Source organism: Rhinolophus ferrumequinum, chromosome 5 (genome assembly GCF_004115265.2).
Source record: "Rhinolophus ferrumequinum isolate MPI-CBG mRhiFer1 chromosome 5, mRhiFer1_v1.p, whole genome shotgun sequence".
In the NCBI taxonomy this organism is placed as follows: Eukaryota; Metazoa; Chordata; class Mammalia; order Chiroptera; family Rhinolophidae; genus Rhinolophus; species Rhinolophus ferrumequinum.
In genome coordinates, this window is record NC_046288.1 from 30,540,550 (window position 1) to 30,562,114 (window position 21,565).

The window sequence follows — 21,565 nt, forward strand, 5'->3', positions numbered from 1 at the left end:
GTTGAATTTCATATAAAGTCGGGTGTCTTTATAGTCTCATTAACTTTTTAATTTGAAAGAAATTAATCATTGTACAACTTAAGGAAAAATCATCTTTTTGAATACTCTCTAGTTTGAGAGGAATATTTGTTATATTTGCAACATGGAAGGAATTTGCAAGTTTTTTTCTTTTTCTACCCCAAAGTGGCCTATGTCCTTGAACATTAAATGCAATAATCCCTGTGCTGTTAATTATTGGCAAGTTGTCCATTTGCAACCTAAGGAAATAAAGTAACAGATATACCAATGAAAGATTACTAGTTAACAAGCTTCACTTGAGAAGGGTATAAAAGAATTTCAGCATGATTTTCAATATTCTGTCCCCTCCACTGCCAACAACAACGAAATAACAACCATGAAGTGGGTGGTATCAATTTTTTTAATTTTCCTACTAAATATTACTAAATCCAGAACAATGCATAGCAATGCATATGGAATAGGTAAGATATATTTTTTCTTTTTTGTCTTTTGTCTATATCAAAATTATTGAATTTACATTTATTTATTTGTCTTGATTTATTTATCACACGTTGTTCCACATGGAGAAAAAATATTTAATTAATGAATATCTTTAAATGAATGATAAACTTGTAACTTTACAAGAGGTTTACAAAATTACGGCAGTACTTAGCATTACCTATGAATGTTTGTATGCTCCATGTTGAATTAATTTTTCTGTACATTATTTAATTGGTATACATATATTACTTTTACATATGTATATATAAAAGTGTATATAAAAGTACACACACACACACACACACGCACACGCACACACCAGGCCATAATCCTGGCTCTTTCACATGCAAAACCCCCTCAGACTGCTAAAATAAGTAATATAAGTAAAATCTTTATTCTTCAGGTAAAATGGATCATTATTTAGTTGTCTGAAGAAGAAACAATGTGACTGGGATACAAATAGGCAAGCAAACTGTGGTATACGTGTGTTCAGCAGGATGAGTCAAAGGAACATTTTTAACCATTTGATTTGCAAGCCTATTAGAGCATCAGAGTACAGGGGAGAACCAAACAATGGGAAAATATAAATCTGGATTTTAGTGCTAAGTCTACTATAAATTATTCTTCATTGCTTAGTGTTCTAGTTTTCTCAAGTACAAAATGAAGATGTTTGGATAGATGATCCCTAATGTCTTCTCATTTCTAAAACCGTACAGTTCTAACTTAAATACAAACATTTACATGTAATAATGATTACTTTCCTGGTTACAGTGGAAAACACCATTTCTCATGAAGTTTATTTTGCTTTCCAGCTTCCATATTGGATTCTTCCCCATGTTCTGCAGAGGTGAATTTAGCTGACCTGTAAGTTTTGCTTGTATAGATTCACTTTAAATATGCAAAGCAATGAAAATTTTAGTTGAGTAATTAAATGAAATTGGATAGCCCTATGAGTTTTTAAAAGTATAAAAGCAAATTGGACAATGTCAGAAAAAGTTATTTGTATTGAATATCAAGTTGATATTGAAGACGCTGAGCTATTGGTCCATGCTTTACATGTTAACCTCTAGATTCCTTGCAATTCCACTGGACAAATCAGATTTTAGAAACTGAAGGTCAATATCTGATCAGTGGCAACCATATATAAATTCAGGAAATTTTCTCATCATTACTAACAAGTTGATATTGCAACATTTTTTATTCTGAATACTATTTAAATCCTACTAGCAAAAGAGAGGAGGTAAAATATTCTATTTTCTGTTATTTGTAGAGAATATGTTATTCTCTTGAAAGCTATCTTTCTGTTCCATACTTCTGGAGTTTCTAATAAGAAATTTAAAGTAATGTGTTACTACTACTGTTTGCACACAGAATCCTGCTAAAGCAACACTTTGGTGTTGCAATCCCTGAGCTCCGTGTTCTTGGATCAGACTTGATCATGCTAAGAATGGACACTGGTGGTGGTCTGATAACGAATTATTTGCTTAAATTTAGAAGGAATCTTAAAGAAAATGGATAACTATAAAGAAAATAGATCATTACAGTTGCATTACAAAAAGGAGGAATGGTTCTCATGGGAAATCCACTTCTTTGGTTTTTAACAGATGTATGAAAAAGTCAGACAATTAAATTTGCGAACTTTCCACTATGCACTTACACAGTGGAAATTTCACAAATTTAATTGTCTGACCTCATATGTATATTTATGGGAGTAGGATCAAGAAGAACACTGACATTTTCCTGGTTGGGTAGAACCTAATTTCACATAAAGTTTTAGCAAAGGTTACTCCCTAAACAGGTTGCAACATAACAGAAAACAAAAACAAACAAAAACTAAACTTGAGAAAAAAAAGCTTGACGTAAGTCTGTTCCTTAAGCATTCACATGTACTTTTTTTCAGAGCTACCATATTTTTTGCCCAGTTTGTTCAAGAAGCCACTTATAAGGAAGTAGACAAAATGGTAAAAGATGTACTGACTGTGATTGAGAAACCCACTGACGGTGAACAGCCTACAGGATGTCTAGAAAACCAGGTGTGTGAATAATTTTTAAAAAGCACTGTGATATTTGACCAAAATTTAACCTGCAGAAGAGAAGATACAGGGATGGCATGAGAAATACAGTTAAACATTTAAAGAACTGTTGTATGAAAGAGGCATTACATTAATTCTGAATTGCTATAGAGGGTCATAGAGAAAACAATGAGTGCCTATTGTAAAGAGACAATCAATGTAAGCATGGTAACTGAGGGGTAAGGTTCTGAAATAAGAGTATATGGGTGGCCATGGGCATATTTCTTAACTTCTTTGGGCTTTAATTTCCTTATCTGTAAAATAAGTGCTAATACTAGCTTCCATTTCAGGATTGTTATGGAGACTGATATAATGATAGTAGTAGGAGTTGATTTTTATTAAGCACACAGTGACAGGCATTATTCTAGAGAGTGACACATACACATTGATAATCAAAATATTTGATGACATTGAGCATAGCACTGATGAATCATAATGGATATCCAGTGAACTAAGACTCTGGCAGTACATCATCTTTGCTTACAAATATAAATTTATTACATTTTTACAATAATCCTAAGGTATAGATGTTAATCTTCAGTTGAGGAAACTGAAGCACAGAGAGGTTAAGTAACTTGTTTAAGAGAACTCAGAACCAGGGTTTAAACTAAGCCATCTGGCTCCAGAACTACTGTGTTTCCCCGAAAATAAGACATAGCCAGACAATCTGCTCTAATGCGTCTTTTGGAGCAAAAATTAATATAAGATCTGGTCTTATTTTACTATAATATAAGACTGGGTCTTTAATAGAATAGGATAGTATAGGATAAGATAGAATAGAATAGAATACTGGGTCTAATAATAATTTTTGCTCCAAAAGACACATTAAAGCTGATTGTCCGGCTAGGTTTTATTTTCAGCGAAACACGGTAACAAACTTGATAGCTTCATTAAACGATACCCTACAATATAGTGAATTTGAGGTACATAGCACATATGTAGGGTTGCCAGATTTAGCAAACAAACAACAATAATAAAACATGAAACCCACTTAAATTTGAATTTCAGATAAACAATGAATAGATTTTTTAGTATAAGGATATCTTAATGTAGAAAATCCAATAAATAATAGTAATTATTGTTTACTTTATCTCAATATAGAAAACAACTTTATAATAATTAAAGCTACCCAAAATGGAACAAAGTGCCAGAGAATCCTTTGTCATGGTGGGTTGATGAAGTGACCAGAAGTCAATGTGTTTGGGATATTGTGTAGGAGATGCCCTTTTAAAGATATAAAGTACTTTCTAACTCTGATGATTTGATGTTTTAATAAAAATCTCCATTTTGCATCTCTGTTTTTTGCTTGTAGTGATAATCTTCTAAAAAAGTGTGTAAATTAAACAATATACATTACATATTTATTGCAACTTTACCTCCAAGGAGAGGTTCAATATAATGTTACAGATTGGTGATTTATCTTTATGGACTTAAAGGCATAATTTTTATGTATATTGGGAACTGGAAATCTTACTTAAGATATCAAGGATTTTTAGAATATTAGCAGTTATGAAAGCTAAATAAAATGTTTTGTGAATACCTGTATTCCTCGTAGCCATTCTTCAGAATATTGGTGTTGTCATCTGACTTTGGTAAAATTAAGGCAACAAAAAGATGTTTAAGGATTTTAAACATTTAAAATGTACATTTTAAAACATGTTAACTCTGTAATTATGACCCATGAAAAGTATTTGTAGCTATTTTTTGTTCCATTTCAAATTATTTTTATTTTTATCTAAAAATAATATACAATTTTAGATTAATATCTAATCATAAGAATTCCACATGGAATAAGTACCTATGTCTGAAAAGTGGCTTATATGAAAAAGAAGAGCTTGTATATATCCTTGGGCCAAATTGTTGATATAATAAAGAGGAAAAATAAATTCTGGGGTGAGGGGAACAAAATATTCCATGGCCTTTTTTCCTTTGAAAAAAAATTTGTTTAATAAATCATGTGTATTACTCAAGTTTAGAAAGTACAATTTCATTTTGCAAAAGGCATAAAAAATTAAGTATATTGGAATTTGTGTGGGGAAGTATTTTCTTAACCTATACTCCTGATTTTGGCTTTTAGAAAACTTTTCATGTGTTTTACAGAGTTTTAAAGTAAAGTTAGTTGTCTTTCATTAAGAGTAAATCTTTCTTATAGCTATCTGCCTTTCTGGAAGAAATTTGCCATGAGAAGGAAATTCCTGAAAAGTATGGACTGTTAGACTGCTGCAGCCGACGAGAAGAGGAAAGACATAACTGTTTACTAGCACACAAAAAAGCCAGCCACACATCCATCCCACCTTTCCAAATTCCAGAACCTGTCACGAGATGTAAAGCGTATGAAGAAAACAGAGAGACATTCATGAACCGGTAAGGATCCAAAGGTAGATTAAATCCCCAGAAAGGGAGCAGTACTAAACAGAATCCAGTATCTCTGCAATTTAAGGATTTACTCTAAAACATGGAGAAGTAGAAATAATGTTTGGTGTTTCATCTGCTGAGGTCCTGCACTAGGAAATTAGGTGAGCAATGTTCAGTGTGTCTTTGTGTTCCATAGAATGCTACAGAGATGCCGTAGAGACCACACACCAGACCCACCAGTCGTTCCTTTAGTCTCCTGCAATGCACCTTGGTTTTTCCCTTCTAATTTCTCAAGTTTAGACTGCTCAAGAATATATAAGTACCACACAAAATGACTTCTTCTGGAATCAAATATTTGGTATTTTATGTTGAATAAATTTCCTGCAGTAAAAAAAACCGTTAGTGATCCAGGAATATTTAAGACACACAAACATGACTAACATTTATTGTGCACTTACTGTGCACATGTTATGGCAACATGTGTGGTTGGAGCATATGATCCCATCAGTGCTGACAAGCAGCCTTTGAATTCACCTTGTCCTCTTCCTCTTCATTCTTCTTTCTCTTCCTATTTTGCACATGAGGAGATTGAAGGTTAGAAGGTTAGAACAATTGGCTGAGGGCACACTGCTAGTGCATCCCCAACTGGGGTTTGAACTCAGGTTCTCTGTTGGGAAAGCCTGTAGCTAACACTTAATCACTTCTATCTCCAATGTTGCTACCTAAACCAGAGAACTAGGGAGCCTGCCCTTAGAATATCTCTGCTCTGGAGACCTGCCAAGGTGCATAATTCCATTCTGCATTTATAAGAAAAAAAAAAATCTATCTTTCTGTTTTACTTGGTGGTGTGTCCTTGCTGGCTCCCGAAACATGTCTGAGTAGGCTTATTGAAAAGAACACTTTAGTAGAAATCATAGTCAGCGTTTCTGCCTATTTTGTTCTTAAATTAGAATATGGTATCAGTTGTCAGATTTTTTTCCCTCAGGGATTTTTAGTGAGGAAAAGTTTTGACAGCACATGGGAAAAAATATGATTGTTTTATGAATTCTTAAACACATTCCAGAGTCCAGTTTCAAGCAGTAGAAGTCTTATTTTATGTGCTTATAAATCTTACGGTTCTATTTCATTTCACAGATGCATCTATGAGATAGCAAGAAGGAATCCCTTCCTGTATGCGCCTACAGTTCTTTCTCTGGCTTCTCACTATGACAAGATAATTCCACCTTGTTGCAAAGCTGAAAATGCAGTTGAATGCTTCCAAACAAAGGTATTATATTTGTGTGAACACCTGAACCAATACTTCCATCTGGCTATGACTCATTAAAACCAAACAAAGTTAAAAATGGAAATACACTTTGTGTGTGGAAAATAATTTCCAGAATAGAGCATATTTCAGCAGTCTGATGCTCATTGGGCTAAAACAAAACAACAAAAAAACTGGATTTGCTTTCTTTTTATTCATTTATTCAGCCAAAATTATTTTATTATTAAGGAAATGAGTTAGGTGGGAATAGAGAAAGACAAAGATAGAGGTGATACTATGAATGAAAGAAAGAGGAGTAAGAAGTGAAAGAAGGAATTGAAAGAAGATGGAGTAAAGTAGAACAGGAGGAGCAAGAGAGAGAAAACAGTGGAAACTATGACAAATGCTTTATATTCACTATTTCTTTTAATCCTTAGAACAGATTTGAGGTACATTTGACGCTTGAACACGTGGGCCTTAGGGGTGTCAATCCCCCACCACAGTTGAAAATCTACATATAACTTTGACTCTCCCCAAAACTTAACTATCCTTGGTACCCCCTGGAGATTGGTTCCAGGACCTGAGTATACCAAAATCTATAGATGCTCAAGTTCCCTGTATAAAAGGTTGTAGATCACTTCCACAGTACAGGTGTTTATTGAAAAAAAATCTGCATATAAGTGGACCTGCAGAGTTCAAACTCATGTTGTTCAAGGGTCAACTATATTATTGTCATTTAACAAACAAGAAACTTAGAATTAGAGAAGAAAATAGATTTCTTAGGTTCAAAGAGCTAGAATAATATCCAGAATTAATCACTTGCCACCAGAAGTCCTACAACAGAAATTTCCTAAGAATTGTGACTATGCCCAAAATGTCAGGCTATAATACAGTCTTATGTTTTGTGACTGAGCAGATGTTTAATAAATTATCAGCCTTCAATCTGTTTTAAAGCTGTTTAAAAGTAAGTTGTTTATTCACTATTCCAAATATAAAAATTATAAGGTTTTGTTTCAAGGTATTAAAAATATATCTGTCTGGAATAGATGCATATAAACCAACCTAAAAGAATAGATAAATGAGTATAGTTCTGCAAAAATGCATTGCATTTATAATTTTAGTAATTTTTTTTATAGTTTCGTATTTTACCTATATCTGTTGTTTTTGTAATTATCGGAGCCTGTAAAAGAAAATACATACTATCTCGATGCCTTGTTTCTTCTATATCTAGGCAGCACCAATTACAAAGGAATTAAGAGAAAGCAGCTTGCTAAATCAACATATATGTTCAGTAATGAAAAATTTTGGACCCCGAACCTTCCATGCCATGTAAGTTTAAGTTCTATCCAGGGAAGGTGAGATCTGCAGAACTACTACCATTTTGCAATTTGAGTTCATTTTCTCTTTGCCACTGTTGTAGAGAAAGAAGTTTCCTTTGATCAGAGCTAATGTGATTAAGAATCATGAAATCTTAGGATTGGAAGGAAGCTCACAGTTCAGTCCATTGTTTCACACTTATTAACCTAGATGAAATAATACTTAGAAAAGACTACTGAGATATATACCATTCGTCTATTCTTCTAGATACTTTTAAGCCCTGGCCTGCAAATTATACCTCATAGTTAGACTATGTTTTCCTAGATTCTCTTCAAAGTACATTAGTCTCCACTGAGTGTCATTTCATATTTTTGGCTTAAGAAGGATTTTTTTGTATTAATTTTGCTTCCTAGTTTGCTATAAAGTCCATTATGTTAATTGTTGCTTCCTAAGAAAATATTCACTTGAGTCAATAATATTAGAATCTTGGGTCAGGAGGAAAAAAACGTCATGCTTGAAGAACTAACATGTTTTCTTTGAGCTGATAAAAGGAATGTGACTCACTGAAGTTTGTTTTCTTGTCGCAACTGCTAAAAACTCGAAGCAAATTTGGAGTTTTTCAATTGACCTTGCTAACTCTTACACTTAGCATATTTGCCGGCTTCCTTTTTCCTTGATTGTCTTTATCTATCTATCAATCTATCGTCTGTCTATCTACCCATCTCTATCTATCTATCTATCTATCTATCTATCTATCTATCTATCTATCTATCTATCTATCTATCCATCCATCCATCCATCCATCCATCCATCCATCCATCCATCCATCCAGTCTACCTCATCTTTTATCTTTGTTGTTACAATGAAGAGGAATATACTATAAACCCAGTTGAATCATCTAGTTCAAAGTCTTCATTTTTACACATGAGTAACTTGAGAGCCATAGAGATTAAAGTAATTTGTCCAAGACCACTGTCCTGGACATCAGATGCCAGTTTATCTAGGTCCTTGTCATTATTTCTTTTCTTTTCTTTTCTTTTTCTGACAATGAAATATTTTATTAGGTTCCTGCCTTTTGCCATACATAAGTTATTTGCCCATAAAAATGTGACTAAAACAATTTCATTGTACAAGGACACAGTCTGGTTCCATGGCTGTCAGTGATTTATTTTCATTATACCTGTTTGTCTACTGTGTCAGTGATCTCTAATTGTCTGTATCATGATAACTGAGACATTGAGATCAGATATAAAAATTAAAAGTATCAATGGTTTAGAGCCGTGCTATCAAATACGGCAGCCACGGAACATTTGTAGCTTCTGAGCATATGAAATGTCATAGTGCAAATGAGGAACTGTGCTCTGATTGTAAAATATACACCAGATTTCAAAGACTTGGTGTGAAGAAGAGAATGTACAATATTTCATTAATAGGTTTTTATGTTGGTTACTTATTAAAGTCATATTATTTTTGATATGTGGTGTTAAAATATATTATTAAAGTGAATTTAACCTGTCCCATTTTATTTTTTAATGTGACTACCAGAAAAATTTAAATTGCTTATCTGGTTTAAAGTACTCTTCAAATTTTATGATGAAATATAGATTCTAGTATAGGAAAACATCTGAGCTGCTAATCACAGAGTATTAAGTATATGCATTCAAAGTTTATTTCTTTTTTGTTTGTTAAATGACATTTAAAAATATTGTACACAGACTTAGATTAAAGTTTTTAGTCATGGAGTTAGTTCCAAGAATCACTGAAATTTCTTCTAGGAAGAGGTCACACTTATGCTTAACCTTCGCACTTCATTAGAAAGTTAAACATTGATTCATGAACTGGTGTATTTAAATTTAGTTTAGTAATAAAATATAAATTATGTATTATTATAATGATGCTATTATTTGATATCCATAAGCAATTAAACTTAAATGTTGTAAATTTATGAAGAAAACCCATCTTCATCAGTTGTAGCAACAATACCAGCTGCTCTAGGCAGTAGCAGTTTCACCTAGACAACTCTTAAACTTAATGAAATATGCAGAAGGAACAAGAATTTTTATTTCTTATTTCCCTTTTGAGCCACTTACATGTCTTGGCATGATGACATGTCTGAATGTTTCGTCTGCTCCACTTTCTTGTCCCACTTTATTGATTTGTACACATACACCCCTCCCAGTATTCTCAGAAGTACTTTTTTTTCTTCCCGAGTAAATAATGATTATCATTCTCATAGAATTTTCCATTTCTTAATTGTTTATCCTTTTCAACTTTTTCTATCAACTCACTACAATGATTCCAAATGCTTGGCATCAGGGGTGAACAGCAAAAAGATAGATTCCATGGCAATACACAAGAAAAGTTTTAGAGAAAGATAAATCACTTCCAAACCATTTGTGGGGCCAGGTCACAGTTTACAGAGCCTTGAAAGATTGGGCTGGAATCGACAAGACTTATAACATTTTTCCTTTTCTTTTTAAGCAATAAAAACATTTTAGTTCTTTCTCTTTGGAGTTTCCACTCTACTAATACTCTATAAATGTTATTTAATTTTAATGGATAACCAAGATTGATTTATAATTCTTTTTTTCCTTCCAGAACCATTACAAAACTGAGTCAAAAATTTTCAAAAGCTAATTTTACTGAAATTCAGAAACTGGTCCTGGATGTGAGTCACGTACATGAGGAATGTTGCAGAGGAAATGTGCTGGAGTGTCTGCAGGATGGGGTGAAGAGCCTTCTTAAAAAGGACACATTTCTACTCCCTTTTCTTTTTTTTGCTCTCATTCTAAATGGGAGAAAGCTATCTGACTTGAGTTGGTCACAGGTTATGGTAATTAGCTGACTCCGTGAAGTTACAGACTTCTTGATAGTGAAACCTGAACCATTTTTTGTTGATCTTTCCTTTCACTTAATGGATATTCTCCTCTGGTGAGACCAGTGTGCACTCATTCTTGCTTCTAAAGGAGATGGTAACCTCTCAGAAGGCCTCCACATAGGATCTTGGGGGGAAGACTCTTCACTTTTAATGTATTTGTTTTTCCATCCACTTGTTCTTTCATTTGACAGATATATATTGAATACTTCCTATGCACCAGCCACCGTTAGGGACACTTGCTATGAAGGCACAAGCTGACCTTTCAAGGCATTTATAGGCTGATAGAAAGGATAAGACATGTGACCTCATTGGAGCGAGGGGCTCTCTTTTGTTCATTGTTATCTCTATAGGCTGCCAGCAAAATGCCTGGCACACGGAAGGCATATGAATACAGAAAAGTCACACAAGAAACAACAAACTTAACACAAGAAACTATTAGGTAAAGCTAGCCATGTCAAAGAGAGGTGTGAATAAAGATTTCTAGGAGAATTAAAAACCAAAACCAAACCACCCCAACAACAGAATCCTTGAGCATGCCATAGTCAGTCACAATTTAAGCAGTGTGGCACTGGTCCCTTTTGGCCAACCCTAGGCTTGCTTCCTAGATATTGTACAAGAGGTCTGTCTATCCCCAAATTACTCCCTCTCTGGTCCCCTGTGATACACCGTCTTCTCTAAGGAGGCTTACACATCATTTCCAGAAAGTTGAAAGTGAGGATAAAATGCTCACTTTAGCCCAGTCCCATGGCAATCTGGCAGAGATAGTCTTGGAAGTCAGCAAAAAGGTGAGGCTGCAGAGGAGGCCCGAAGGTGACAGTCTTTGAGCACAGGCAGAAGTCCTGGTGTAAGGAGTTGGGGAAGATGAACTGAGAGGAGGCTGTCCCAAAGACAGATTTTCCTATTTCATTTATTTTTCTCTTTAGAAGTATTTACCTGCATGTTAGGGAAAGTAATGAGATCTATGTTGTCTTACTTTGAAGTCAGTTTTCTTAGTGTTAATTGATAATTTTATTAATTTGTATAGTCTTTTTTGAAAAATCAGTTTTTCAATTTTTTGGAGCTCATAACCACTTTTTCTCTTAAAGTGGAAAAATTAATTTCAGTATGATATGTGAGTTGGATTTTAATGGCTAAATAATGGGATCTAACTGTCCCTGTGGAGAATGCACAGAACGTTTAGTCCTGTGATAGGAATGTGTCCATACGTAAGTTCTGCTTCTTTCTGGCCACTGGGGTGCGCTGACATTTCGTTATCTTTAGACTGCCCTCTGGAGGTCATAGTGGGTCACTGCAGATTGTTCCGTTATAGATGGAGCTGAAAGTTTGCTCTCCATGTTACAACATCAACAGCAAATGTCTGTCTAACGGCAAATTTCAATACTAAATAGAAAGATATACGTCAATGTGCGTATCATTTGGTTTGAGGAGTACATTTCTCTCTTGTTTTTAAAAGATTCCTATTAAAATAAAAGAGTAGGTTTTAGCTGACAACTATGAAAAGATTTGAACAAACGGGTAGCTGGAAAAGAGTGAGGAAAGGCAAAGTATAGAGAAAGTAGGAGACAAGATAAATGTCTTCTTTCTTCCCTCTTCCCTCTCTTTTGTTCTCCTCCCCTTCTTTTATACCCCTTCATGCCACTTTTCCTCCCTCCTTCCCTTCATTCCTCCTTTCCTTTCTTCATAGAGCTGGCCCTGAGGTCCTGCATTGAAGAATCAATCATTAAAAACTTACACTTTATTTTTCCTATTACAGGGGAAAATTATGTCCTACATATGTTCTCAACAAGATACTCTGTCAAGCAAAATAACAGAATGTTGCAAATTGCCCATACTTGAACTTGGTCAATGCATAATTCATGCAGAAAATGATGACAAGCCTGAAGGCTTATCTCCAACTCTAAAAGGGTTTTTAGGAGAGAGAGATTTCAACCAATTTTCTTCGAGGGAAAAAGATCTCCTCATGGCAAGGTAACACACTCTGTAAATGTATTAATATGTTCTCACAAGTAAAGATTATTATATGGCTGACAGCTTTGTGTTGTTGAAATAGGGAGTGAAGGCTATGGTTTTTGAGCTCACTATGTGAAAATAATGCTAGAATGTTCTAAGCCAAAATATATTTCAGCAGATAACTAGGGAATAAGGAATGGAATCTATCTTATATCGATGAGATTTTCACCATTACTGTTATTAACTGGTTTGCTTTTTAGGCTGTATTTTATTTTGTATGAATTTTTCTGGAATTAGTAACATTGTCATCCCTGTATGACTCATATGAAGACTGCCATTGAACTTACACATAGGATATGAACATTTTTGTAATTAGAAGGTTCATGATTAAGAATGTGCTTATTCACTGTGCATGTTTTAAAAACTTTCCCCCCCTAATATAACTCAATAGATAATGCTAGATAGGGCTTTTATTGGAAGTTTATTTTCTATTTATTGAATACATGTTTTATTTTTGTAAGAAAATGAAAAGATGTTTAGAGACATGTGCAGTATAGGATTTTGTTGTAATGTAATTGATAGGACATGTTCTCATTCTGTTTGCCTTTAAGGGAAGCAAGCAGTTAATACATTTTCTTTTAATGTACAATGTATATCTATGGACACTATCAGAGGAGGGATTTGCACAGCTCTTAGGACTTTATACTTAACGATCTCCAAGGGTCTTTCTAAATTTAAGAGTCCGCTTCTAATGTAGTAATGAAAATAATGGCCCAATTTTCTCTTTAATATTCCCTGAAGATGTTACTCTATTCTTGCATTGAAATTAGACTTCCACACATTGCTTGTACAGCTAAATAAAATTATGCAAACAAGAACAAAATCCAGATTTAAGAAACCCATACTGACAATTTATTGGTGGCAGAACTAACATAACCTATTTCTATAACCTTGGAATACAATTACTAAATTCAAGATTTATCTTTAAATTTATACATCCCTACACATCCACAGCTAATTGTTTATCTAATAGAAGCAGTTCTTCAACTGGAAAGGTTCTTTGCAGTAGAAATTTTCTCAGCAGAAAACCATCTTCCCCCAGACACTTGTGCGGCTTACTTCACCCAGGCTTCTGGTCGGAAACAGCTACCCCAAGGGAATTTTCTTGACCACACACTCTAACTTAGGTATCATCCCCTTCCCTGTCTTCTATCTTCCTTTATTTCTCTTCATTGATTTATCAGTACCGGAAATTAGATGACCTATTTCTTGTTCATTCATTTCTGTCTCCTTCTCATGTATGCTTTTGAGACGTCAGACATTTTATCTTATACATTATTGAAAATTTGCTGCTTAAAGAAATGCTTACATAGAGTAGGCACTGCAAAAATATTTGTTGAATAAAGTGCACAATTAAAAAGCCAAAATAAAGGGTGAAAAGAAAACAAAACACCATTTTAAAAGTTTGAGAGATTATAATTTGTACGAATAGTATTGCCATGCATATAATTCAAATCACATTTGATTTCCAGGGTTATTTATTTGAATTTTAACTTCCGCATGCCATATAAGAAAGGAATAATTGTTCTTTTAATTCTAATAGCATGATATTTTTTCACACACATTTCAGATTTACTTATGAATATTCAAGAAGACATACTAAGCTTGCTGTCCCAGTAATTCTAAGAGTCGCTAAAGGATACCAGGAGTTATTGGAGAAATGTTCCCAGTCTGAAAACCCTCTTGAATGCCAGGATAAAGGGGTAAATTTCTCTAGCTTTTTAGGGGGGGAATCTGAAATACTGGATTGATATTATCTATTAAAAATGTTGTTACTTTGAAAGCATCTAGTTATTAACTCGTGGTTAGGTAATTATATCTATTATATAGTCATTTAAATATTAAGTAGTTATTAACTAATAGTCAATAACTAGTGACTTACTTTAGAAATAAAAATGTTACACAAAAGTTCTTTGAAGCACAGAATAAAAATATTCATTTTTGAACAGCTCCAGAAAGGCCAGAATTTGTGTAGAAAGAACTGTAATCATTTACCCAAAGATTGAATCCTGTTATCAAATAACTTTGTGATGTGCAAACTTTTAAACTTAATCTTCCCAATGTCCATTTGCTTTTAATTCTCACAATTCACACTTTACCATCTTTTACCATCTTTAATATAAAAAAAAAATTGAAAAACAAAAAACCTCTAAAATTGCTTTCTCTAAGGTTGGTACTGTAATAGGATAAAATATTATTGGACAATTTCTACATACGAAGTTATATGTCCAAGAAGAAAAAAAAATGTATGTAATAATGCTTGTATTTTCAGGAAGAAGAATTAGAGAAATATATCCAGGAGAGCCAAGCATTGGCAAAACGAAGCTGTGGCCTGTTCCAAAAACTAGGAGAATATTATTTACAAAATGCGTACGTTTTTTTAAGTATAATTTTTAGTGATATAAAATTATGAACTGGTGAAGGAAATATATATCTAAATTAGTCACCCATGGCTACTCTAGTTTCAGCCCCCACTTCAGCCTGGAAGTCAGTGTAAACATCATCACTGATTTCCCGATAAAAGCAACATTTTCCATTCCCCTCATTTAGGAAGCAACAAGAATGGCCTGTGAAATCTGACGTGTGGCACTGGATTTGGGTTCCCCCAAACCGTGCAGATTTTTTGTAGTAAAGATATCCATTCTGTCATAGTCTATCATTGTTAAAACACCAAAAGATCAAAATTAAAATCAATTAAGCTTCTGAGGTTGGGAATAGGAGTCAACCTGTCCCGAGTTTGTTTTCCCGTTGTGATATGTTGGTATGATGGGAGGATGAGGAGTGGTTGTTAGAGTAAACAATCTCAAAAGCTGGTCCACATAACACGTGGATGAAAAAATGAGCTGAGCTCATTCATGTCTTCTGATCCCAAAAGAAGGTCTTTGAGAAGTGAGGAGTCCATAAACTTGTAAATGACTTAGCAGGATTTGGTGAAAAATGCCTCTTTCAGGTTTCTTGTTGCTTACACAAAGAAAGCCCCTCAGCTGACCCCATCTGAGCTGATGGCCTCCACCAGGAAAATGGCAACCGCAGCAGCCACTTGTTGCCAGCTCAGTGAAGACAAACAATTGGCCTGTGGTGAGGGAGCGGTGAGTGTTTTGTTTAGTCCCATCTTGTTTCTGTCCTGTTGGATTAAAATAGACTTTTAATTCCCATGTAGGGAAAATGGCAAAAACCAATCTGAAGGTGGCTTTACTAGACTTGTCTGATTAGTTTTAGTTAGAGGGGGTGTGAGAACTCAGCTCTGAACAGTTAGCTCAAGGCCAGGTTTCCTATCCTTCTAGAATGGCTGGTGGAAGTAAAACCAATTTATTCAACAATGTCTGAGCAAGCTTTATGTATAGGGAAGATAGAATGACCAATAACACATCATTCAATTCATGGTTTCCTTTTTTTGTTCACTAAATACTTTAATGTTAAAAAGGGAAAGAGAAAGCTTCATCTTTGATAGATGAAAATTAGTCATTTTGTTTTTAGCCATATTTATATTTTTACCTCTTGTAGTATAAGCTTATTATGCTATTAGGAACAATTTGTTCCCTTTCGTAGGGTGTAGGGTACAGAACAGGGTAAGTCCCATGTTCCCATTAGTAAAATCACTAATGTCACTAGTGTCATACATGTGATTATAGTTTGATTTATTTTTGTTATTTTTCCCCCTTAGTTTACGTTATTTTGTTCCCACAGTTGTGAACAAAATTGTGTATCAAATTTTTTCCTTTTTCCTCTCTTTAATGACAGGGAATTATTTGTTAGTTAGTCTTCATGTCTTGGAACTTTTCACCAAATATTAGAAGTAAAATGAAAGTTTCCTTGATTAAGCATCACCTTTGTCGTTTATTGAATTCCACATGTGGGGAAGATGCAGGATGTAATGCCTCAGGAGTGGAGGTGCTGGAGGCCTCCTGCCTACAATCCCATCCTGCTTTCAACATTTGTTAGTCATATCATACTGGGGAAGCTAGTTATCTTACTAAGCTTCAGCTTTTTTTCATCTGACATTTGACAATAAAAATTGTGCTGCCCTCATAGAATGGCTGTCACACAGTAATCTGCTAAACTCACTCAGCACTAGCCTGATACATAATATGCACAAAATATGTTTGCCCACATTACAAGTTATTAGTAGGTGCTTAAGAAATATCTCTGAAGTATGGAAGGTAGGAGGATTCTAAATTAGGAAAGCCCTAAAGACACACACACACACACACACACACACACACACACACACACTTTCCCTATTTCTTTTCAGTTAGGACATATACTAGCATGCTCTCGCTCTCTCCATATATAACATGTATACATATATATATATTATATAATATATCAATATATATGTATTATATATAATATATAAATATATATTATATATTACAGGAAATATATATTATATATATATAATATAATACATATATATCTGTATCTATCTATCTATATATATATCCAGATATATATATATATATCTAGATATGTCTGTATCTAGATATATATATATATATATATCTGTAGCTATATCTATAGATATAGATCTATATGAAAGGACACTAGGTTTGTGCTATTCTTATCTTCAGAAATTCCCTGGATCCCAAAAGTAAAATGGAAAACTCAACTAGATATACATGGAAAATGTAAGACATGTATTGATTTCCTAGCTCACAGCAGATATTTTTTTCCCCTTTTGGAAGCATGTTTCAAATAGCTGGCACAAATAGCTGAAGGGACTGTCTTCAACACCACCTAGGAACATCTGTCAATAAATCCTGAGGCTTATCCCAAACAAATAGGTAACTAGGAGTCGACAACATGGCAGCACAGGGTCCTGCACAGACAGCAAATTTTCCTGTAATATTAATTAAAAATTACTGGACATTAAATATTATTACAATAATATTCTTGAAAACTGAATCAATTTTACAGCTAATGCTTAATCTCTTTGCTTTCTTTTTTACTCATTCTCCTCAATAGGCTGACCTTATTATCGGACAATTGTGCATTAGGCATGAAGAGACTCCTATAAACCCTGGTGTTGGCCAGTGCTGCACTTCTTCATATGCCAACAGGAGACCGTGCTTTAGCAGCTTGGTGGTGGATGAAACATATGTCCCTCCACCATTTTCTGATGACAAGTTCATCTTCCATAAGGATCTGTGTCAAGCTCAGGGGGTAGCACTGCAAACAATGAAGCAACAGTAAGAAATTGTTATTTGCTGGCATGGAGAAGACTGCTAACGCCAAATAGTAGTTGAGATTTCTTTCTTACACGTTCAACACTCTTGGTCCCATTAGGAGAATTACCTCAAAGCACTTAAAGTGGCTTTAAAAAGTTTTGTCTCAGTGTCAACAGCATTACTGGGACATAGGTTTGGAAAAAATTGCTAAAGCAGACAATTTCCTGTTTGTAAAAATACCATTGTAACTATTATTGTAATGCATTTAGAGATTGAGGAATAATGGGTAATCTATTTTGGGAAATTATGATATATCTTTGCAGTAAGGCTGGGTACGTCCATTCAAAATACTAGAAAAACACTATTGAATCTGTTTTAAACATTATCCATTCTTTGAAGAGAATAGCCATAATATTTGATTGAACGATGAAGGATGGGTGTTAAGAAATAGAATGCAGATTTCAATTCATTGTGGGAGGCATTCTATAATGGTCATCGTAATGCAAGTCAGTGCAATTCATGGTCTCCAAACTCCCATGCATTGTATTACTGCTTGCTTTGTAAATGGTCTTCCTTCAGTTTGGAAAACCTGGTCCCTTTTTTCTCTGTCACCATCTGGGGCATGTTTTAAGGTACGGTAAGAATGCTACCTCCTTTGGCAAGCCTTCCCTGTTGCCCCATTTAACATTAATTCCAACATGAAAGTATTGCTAAATGAGTAATGCAGGCAGTTAGTATGGCAGTGTTCAGGTATGCTATGATAATTATGGATGGCAGGGGTTTGGAAACCTGGACCTTTGAGTCTGGATAAGACATAATTTAGAAGAGAGAACTGGAAAGGATATTCTAGGCAAGTAAGAAAAAGACTGTATTTCACTACATATAAGTGTGGTGGAACTATGAAATAATGTTTCATCTATAATCTGTGCAAGTCCAAACCAGTGGAACACTTGGCATGTTTCTAGCCTCGGTCTTTCTGATGAAAGTATTTGACAAGGTGTATGAGCTAAGTCTGGTGATGGGCTGATGGAATGATGGTTTAGGGATAGGTTTACTAGGGCTCTGAAAAATATTATACTGGGAGGGCTTTAGAAAAATATAACTGAATAACAGACTTCTCTTGTATTTTGTATCATTTTATATCATAGGTTTCTCATTAACCTTGTGAAGCAAAAGCCGCAAATAACAGAGGAACAACTTGAGGCTGTCATTGCAGATTTTTCTGCACTACTGGAAAAGTGCTGCCAAGGTGAAGAACAAGAAGTCTGCTTTGCTGAAGAGGTGTGTGTAGCTCATTTTCACACTCAGAGTACTTGATACAGAATTTTCTGCAATGAGTAATGAAAAGAATACCCCCAGTGATGTGTATCTGTAAAATAATACCAGAGAGATTTAAATTTTATTTAGAAATAGATTGAAGAATTTTATGACATTTAAAAAATAATTACAGTTTTCTAACCAAACATTAGGAAGAAATATAATTTGAAACCATATTACAAGAATTAATAATTCTGATTTATTTCCTAGTAGAGAAAATGATCAATTGAATGTATAATTAATTGATGATAATGTAGACACTATCTGACCAAAAATTTATCAGTTCAGCTAAATGGATTAAAAGGATTTAATAGCAAATGTATTGTGCACACCGGATACTGGACAAATATTTATAGAAAATATGTTTGAATTCATCTGGAAGTATGCCTTTGAATATCAACAGAGTATCTTAGGAAGTATCTTAATCTATATATTTAGCCATTTTAGCTGGATTTGTAATTGGCTACCTTTTATAAGCCTTAGTTTGTATTACTAAATATATTTGAATGTATCATCGCTATATTTTAAAAATATATTCTGTAATTTAGCCTTTTGGCCAACTTAATAAGACTAAAAACGTAAAAGTTTTTTTTTAATATAAATTCCAAGAATAGATTATATTTATAATTGTCGAGTTTTTCAATAGATAATGTAATTAAGTGTGCTTGAGTGTATGCATTTCTCAGTATGTGGCTGTGTTTCAGCGATTGGTATAGGAAAACTAAAATCTACTATTGATATGAGTGGATGTTTTTCTTTCTGGCTTGCTTATTGTCCCAGCTTATTGGCATCAGAAATGTATATCTTTATTTTTAACTTGGTTAATCTATATACCTGTGAATGTATATCTTTATTTTTAACTTGGTTAATCTATATACCTGTTAATCTATATACCTTGGATAGTGGAGAATTAACTGTATGACTGGCATCCATTTCTTTATCTGATGATTCTTATTTGTTCTTAATTTGCAGGGTCCAAAACTGATTTCAAAAACTCGTGAAGCTTTGGGAGTTTAAATTACTTCAGGTAACAAAAAATTCAGACAAGGATAAATATAATGTTGATTTTCCCCAATATCAATCCATAGTCAAATATATCCTAAGAGCTATCATTAAATGCTTTTCTTAAAAAAGAAATACGATTCAATAAAAAACTTTAGTTTAAAGACATTGAAACAAAATTTTGCCCACAATGTTAAATTAGTGACTCGACTAACTCAAAATTATTTTATCTCAAAGGCTTCAGAGAATGCCATCAGAAGAAATTATTATCTAATATTTTTCTGAAATAAAATAATAGGACCAATTACCTATTTATTTAATTAGCACTTAATATATTTTTGTTCATATTATAGGGGGAAGAGAAGAAGACAAAATATGTCTTTATGGTGTGGTCTGAACTTTCATCTTTAATTCTAAATGACTTAGTACTTTTTACAAATTAATAAAATGATGAAGACTCTTATGTGAGATTTCCTTACCATAGAAATAAAGTATCTTAAAATGTTTCCTTTTTTCTAGATTGCTTGTTTATGAAAACTTAAAGATGATTTCTTTAAATGGTTTTGTGTACCATTGTCTGAAGTAGTTTCCGGTCAAAAAGCATTGAGCATTGGTTATTGTAGGGATTAAATCCATTCAATGATGAATTTACAACACTAAAGTCTAGATTACTTGGTGAACTACAGAAATGTTAACGAGTAAAGTACAGTTTGGTGCCTCCAGAGCACATTATTCGTTAGATGACCATTTAAGCATTCTTACAGATAAGCTGGAGATGAGAAATTACGTTTCTATAGGAGCCATTAGGAACGATGCCACTCACCATTTAACATCTACTTTTTTCTCAATCTTGTTCAGTTCTCCATTCAGACATTTAAGAACATAAGTGTTTACTGTAGTTGTTTTGATTGAAAGTAATTAATATTTTCATCGATTAATTTTTTTATTCCACAAATATTTATTGGGCACTTACCGGATACTGATTCCTGTTCCGGGTGTAGTCACTGTCGTCCCATTGCTCAAGCAGAGAAGGAAGCAGCTAATAGCAATGGAACAAGATTATGCCTCTACTAGATGTGATGACAAATTGTTGAGAGAATAAAAGGGTAGATGAGACCAACTCTGGCTGGGGAAAGTTTCATACTGGATGGAAGAGACAAACATTTAAGAAGAGTCTTAGAAGATGAGTGGGTATTCATCAGTGTAAGTAAAAGAGAAAGCAAATTTATGAAAGAGTAAAACAGCCTATGACAAAACATGATAAATGGTTTTAGGGGATGACAGGGTGGGTAGGAAGGTTATAGATATGGAAGATCAGGCATGATGTGCAAGCTATGTAGGATTGAGTCAGATTCTCATTGGCTTTATTCTAAAGGGTTTGGATAATACATTATAGGTAACAGGACCAAAATGATATCTAAGCAGAGAATCATCAGTGGTTAGCTATTAGAAGGATAACTCATGAGATATGGAAGCCAAGGAGTAGGGACAGGACAGAACTGAGAGGGGCAAGGTCAGCAAGTAGTGACCAAAAGATCAGTCTACCAGTAGGGAGGCTGTTTATTATATTAGCTTTGAATAGAAATCAAAAAATTGCATTCACGCTTTGGCCTCTCCTTCAGGAGAAAGCAGTTGCTCTGGAATAATAAAATAAGCTTTCAGTTCTAAATCAATTGCTTTGTACTTTACGTTTTTCTTTGACTTC

The 21,565-nt window shown here is 34.0% G+C and overlaps 1 protein-coding gene across 1 annotated transcript; it reads left to right on the forward strand.

The window, feature by feature from the left end:
- Window positions 1–359: 359 nt before the first annotated feature.
- On the forward strand, window positions 360–19,886 carry AFP (alpha fetoprotein). The gene is made up of 14 exons (XM_033106199.1): window positions 360–479; window positions 1,311–1,362; window positions 2,399–2,531; window positions 4,723–4,934; window positions 6,060–6,192; window positions 7,400–7,497; window positions 10,084–10,213; window positions 12,117–12,331; window positions 13,944–14,076; window positions 14,646–14,743; window positions 15,324–15,462; window positions 17,339–17,562; window positions 18,690–18,822; window positions 19,831–19,886. Exons 1-14 carry the CDS (start codon window positions 395–397, stop codon window positions 19,873–19,875), a joined length of 1,830 nt encoding a protein of 609 aa, XP_032962090.1. The 5' UTR covers window positions 360–394; the 3' UTR covers window positions 19,876–19,886.
- Window positions 19,887–21,565: the final 1,679 nt, after the last annotated feature.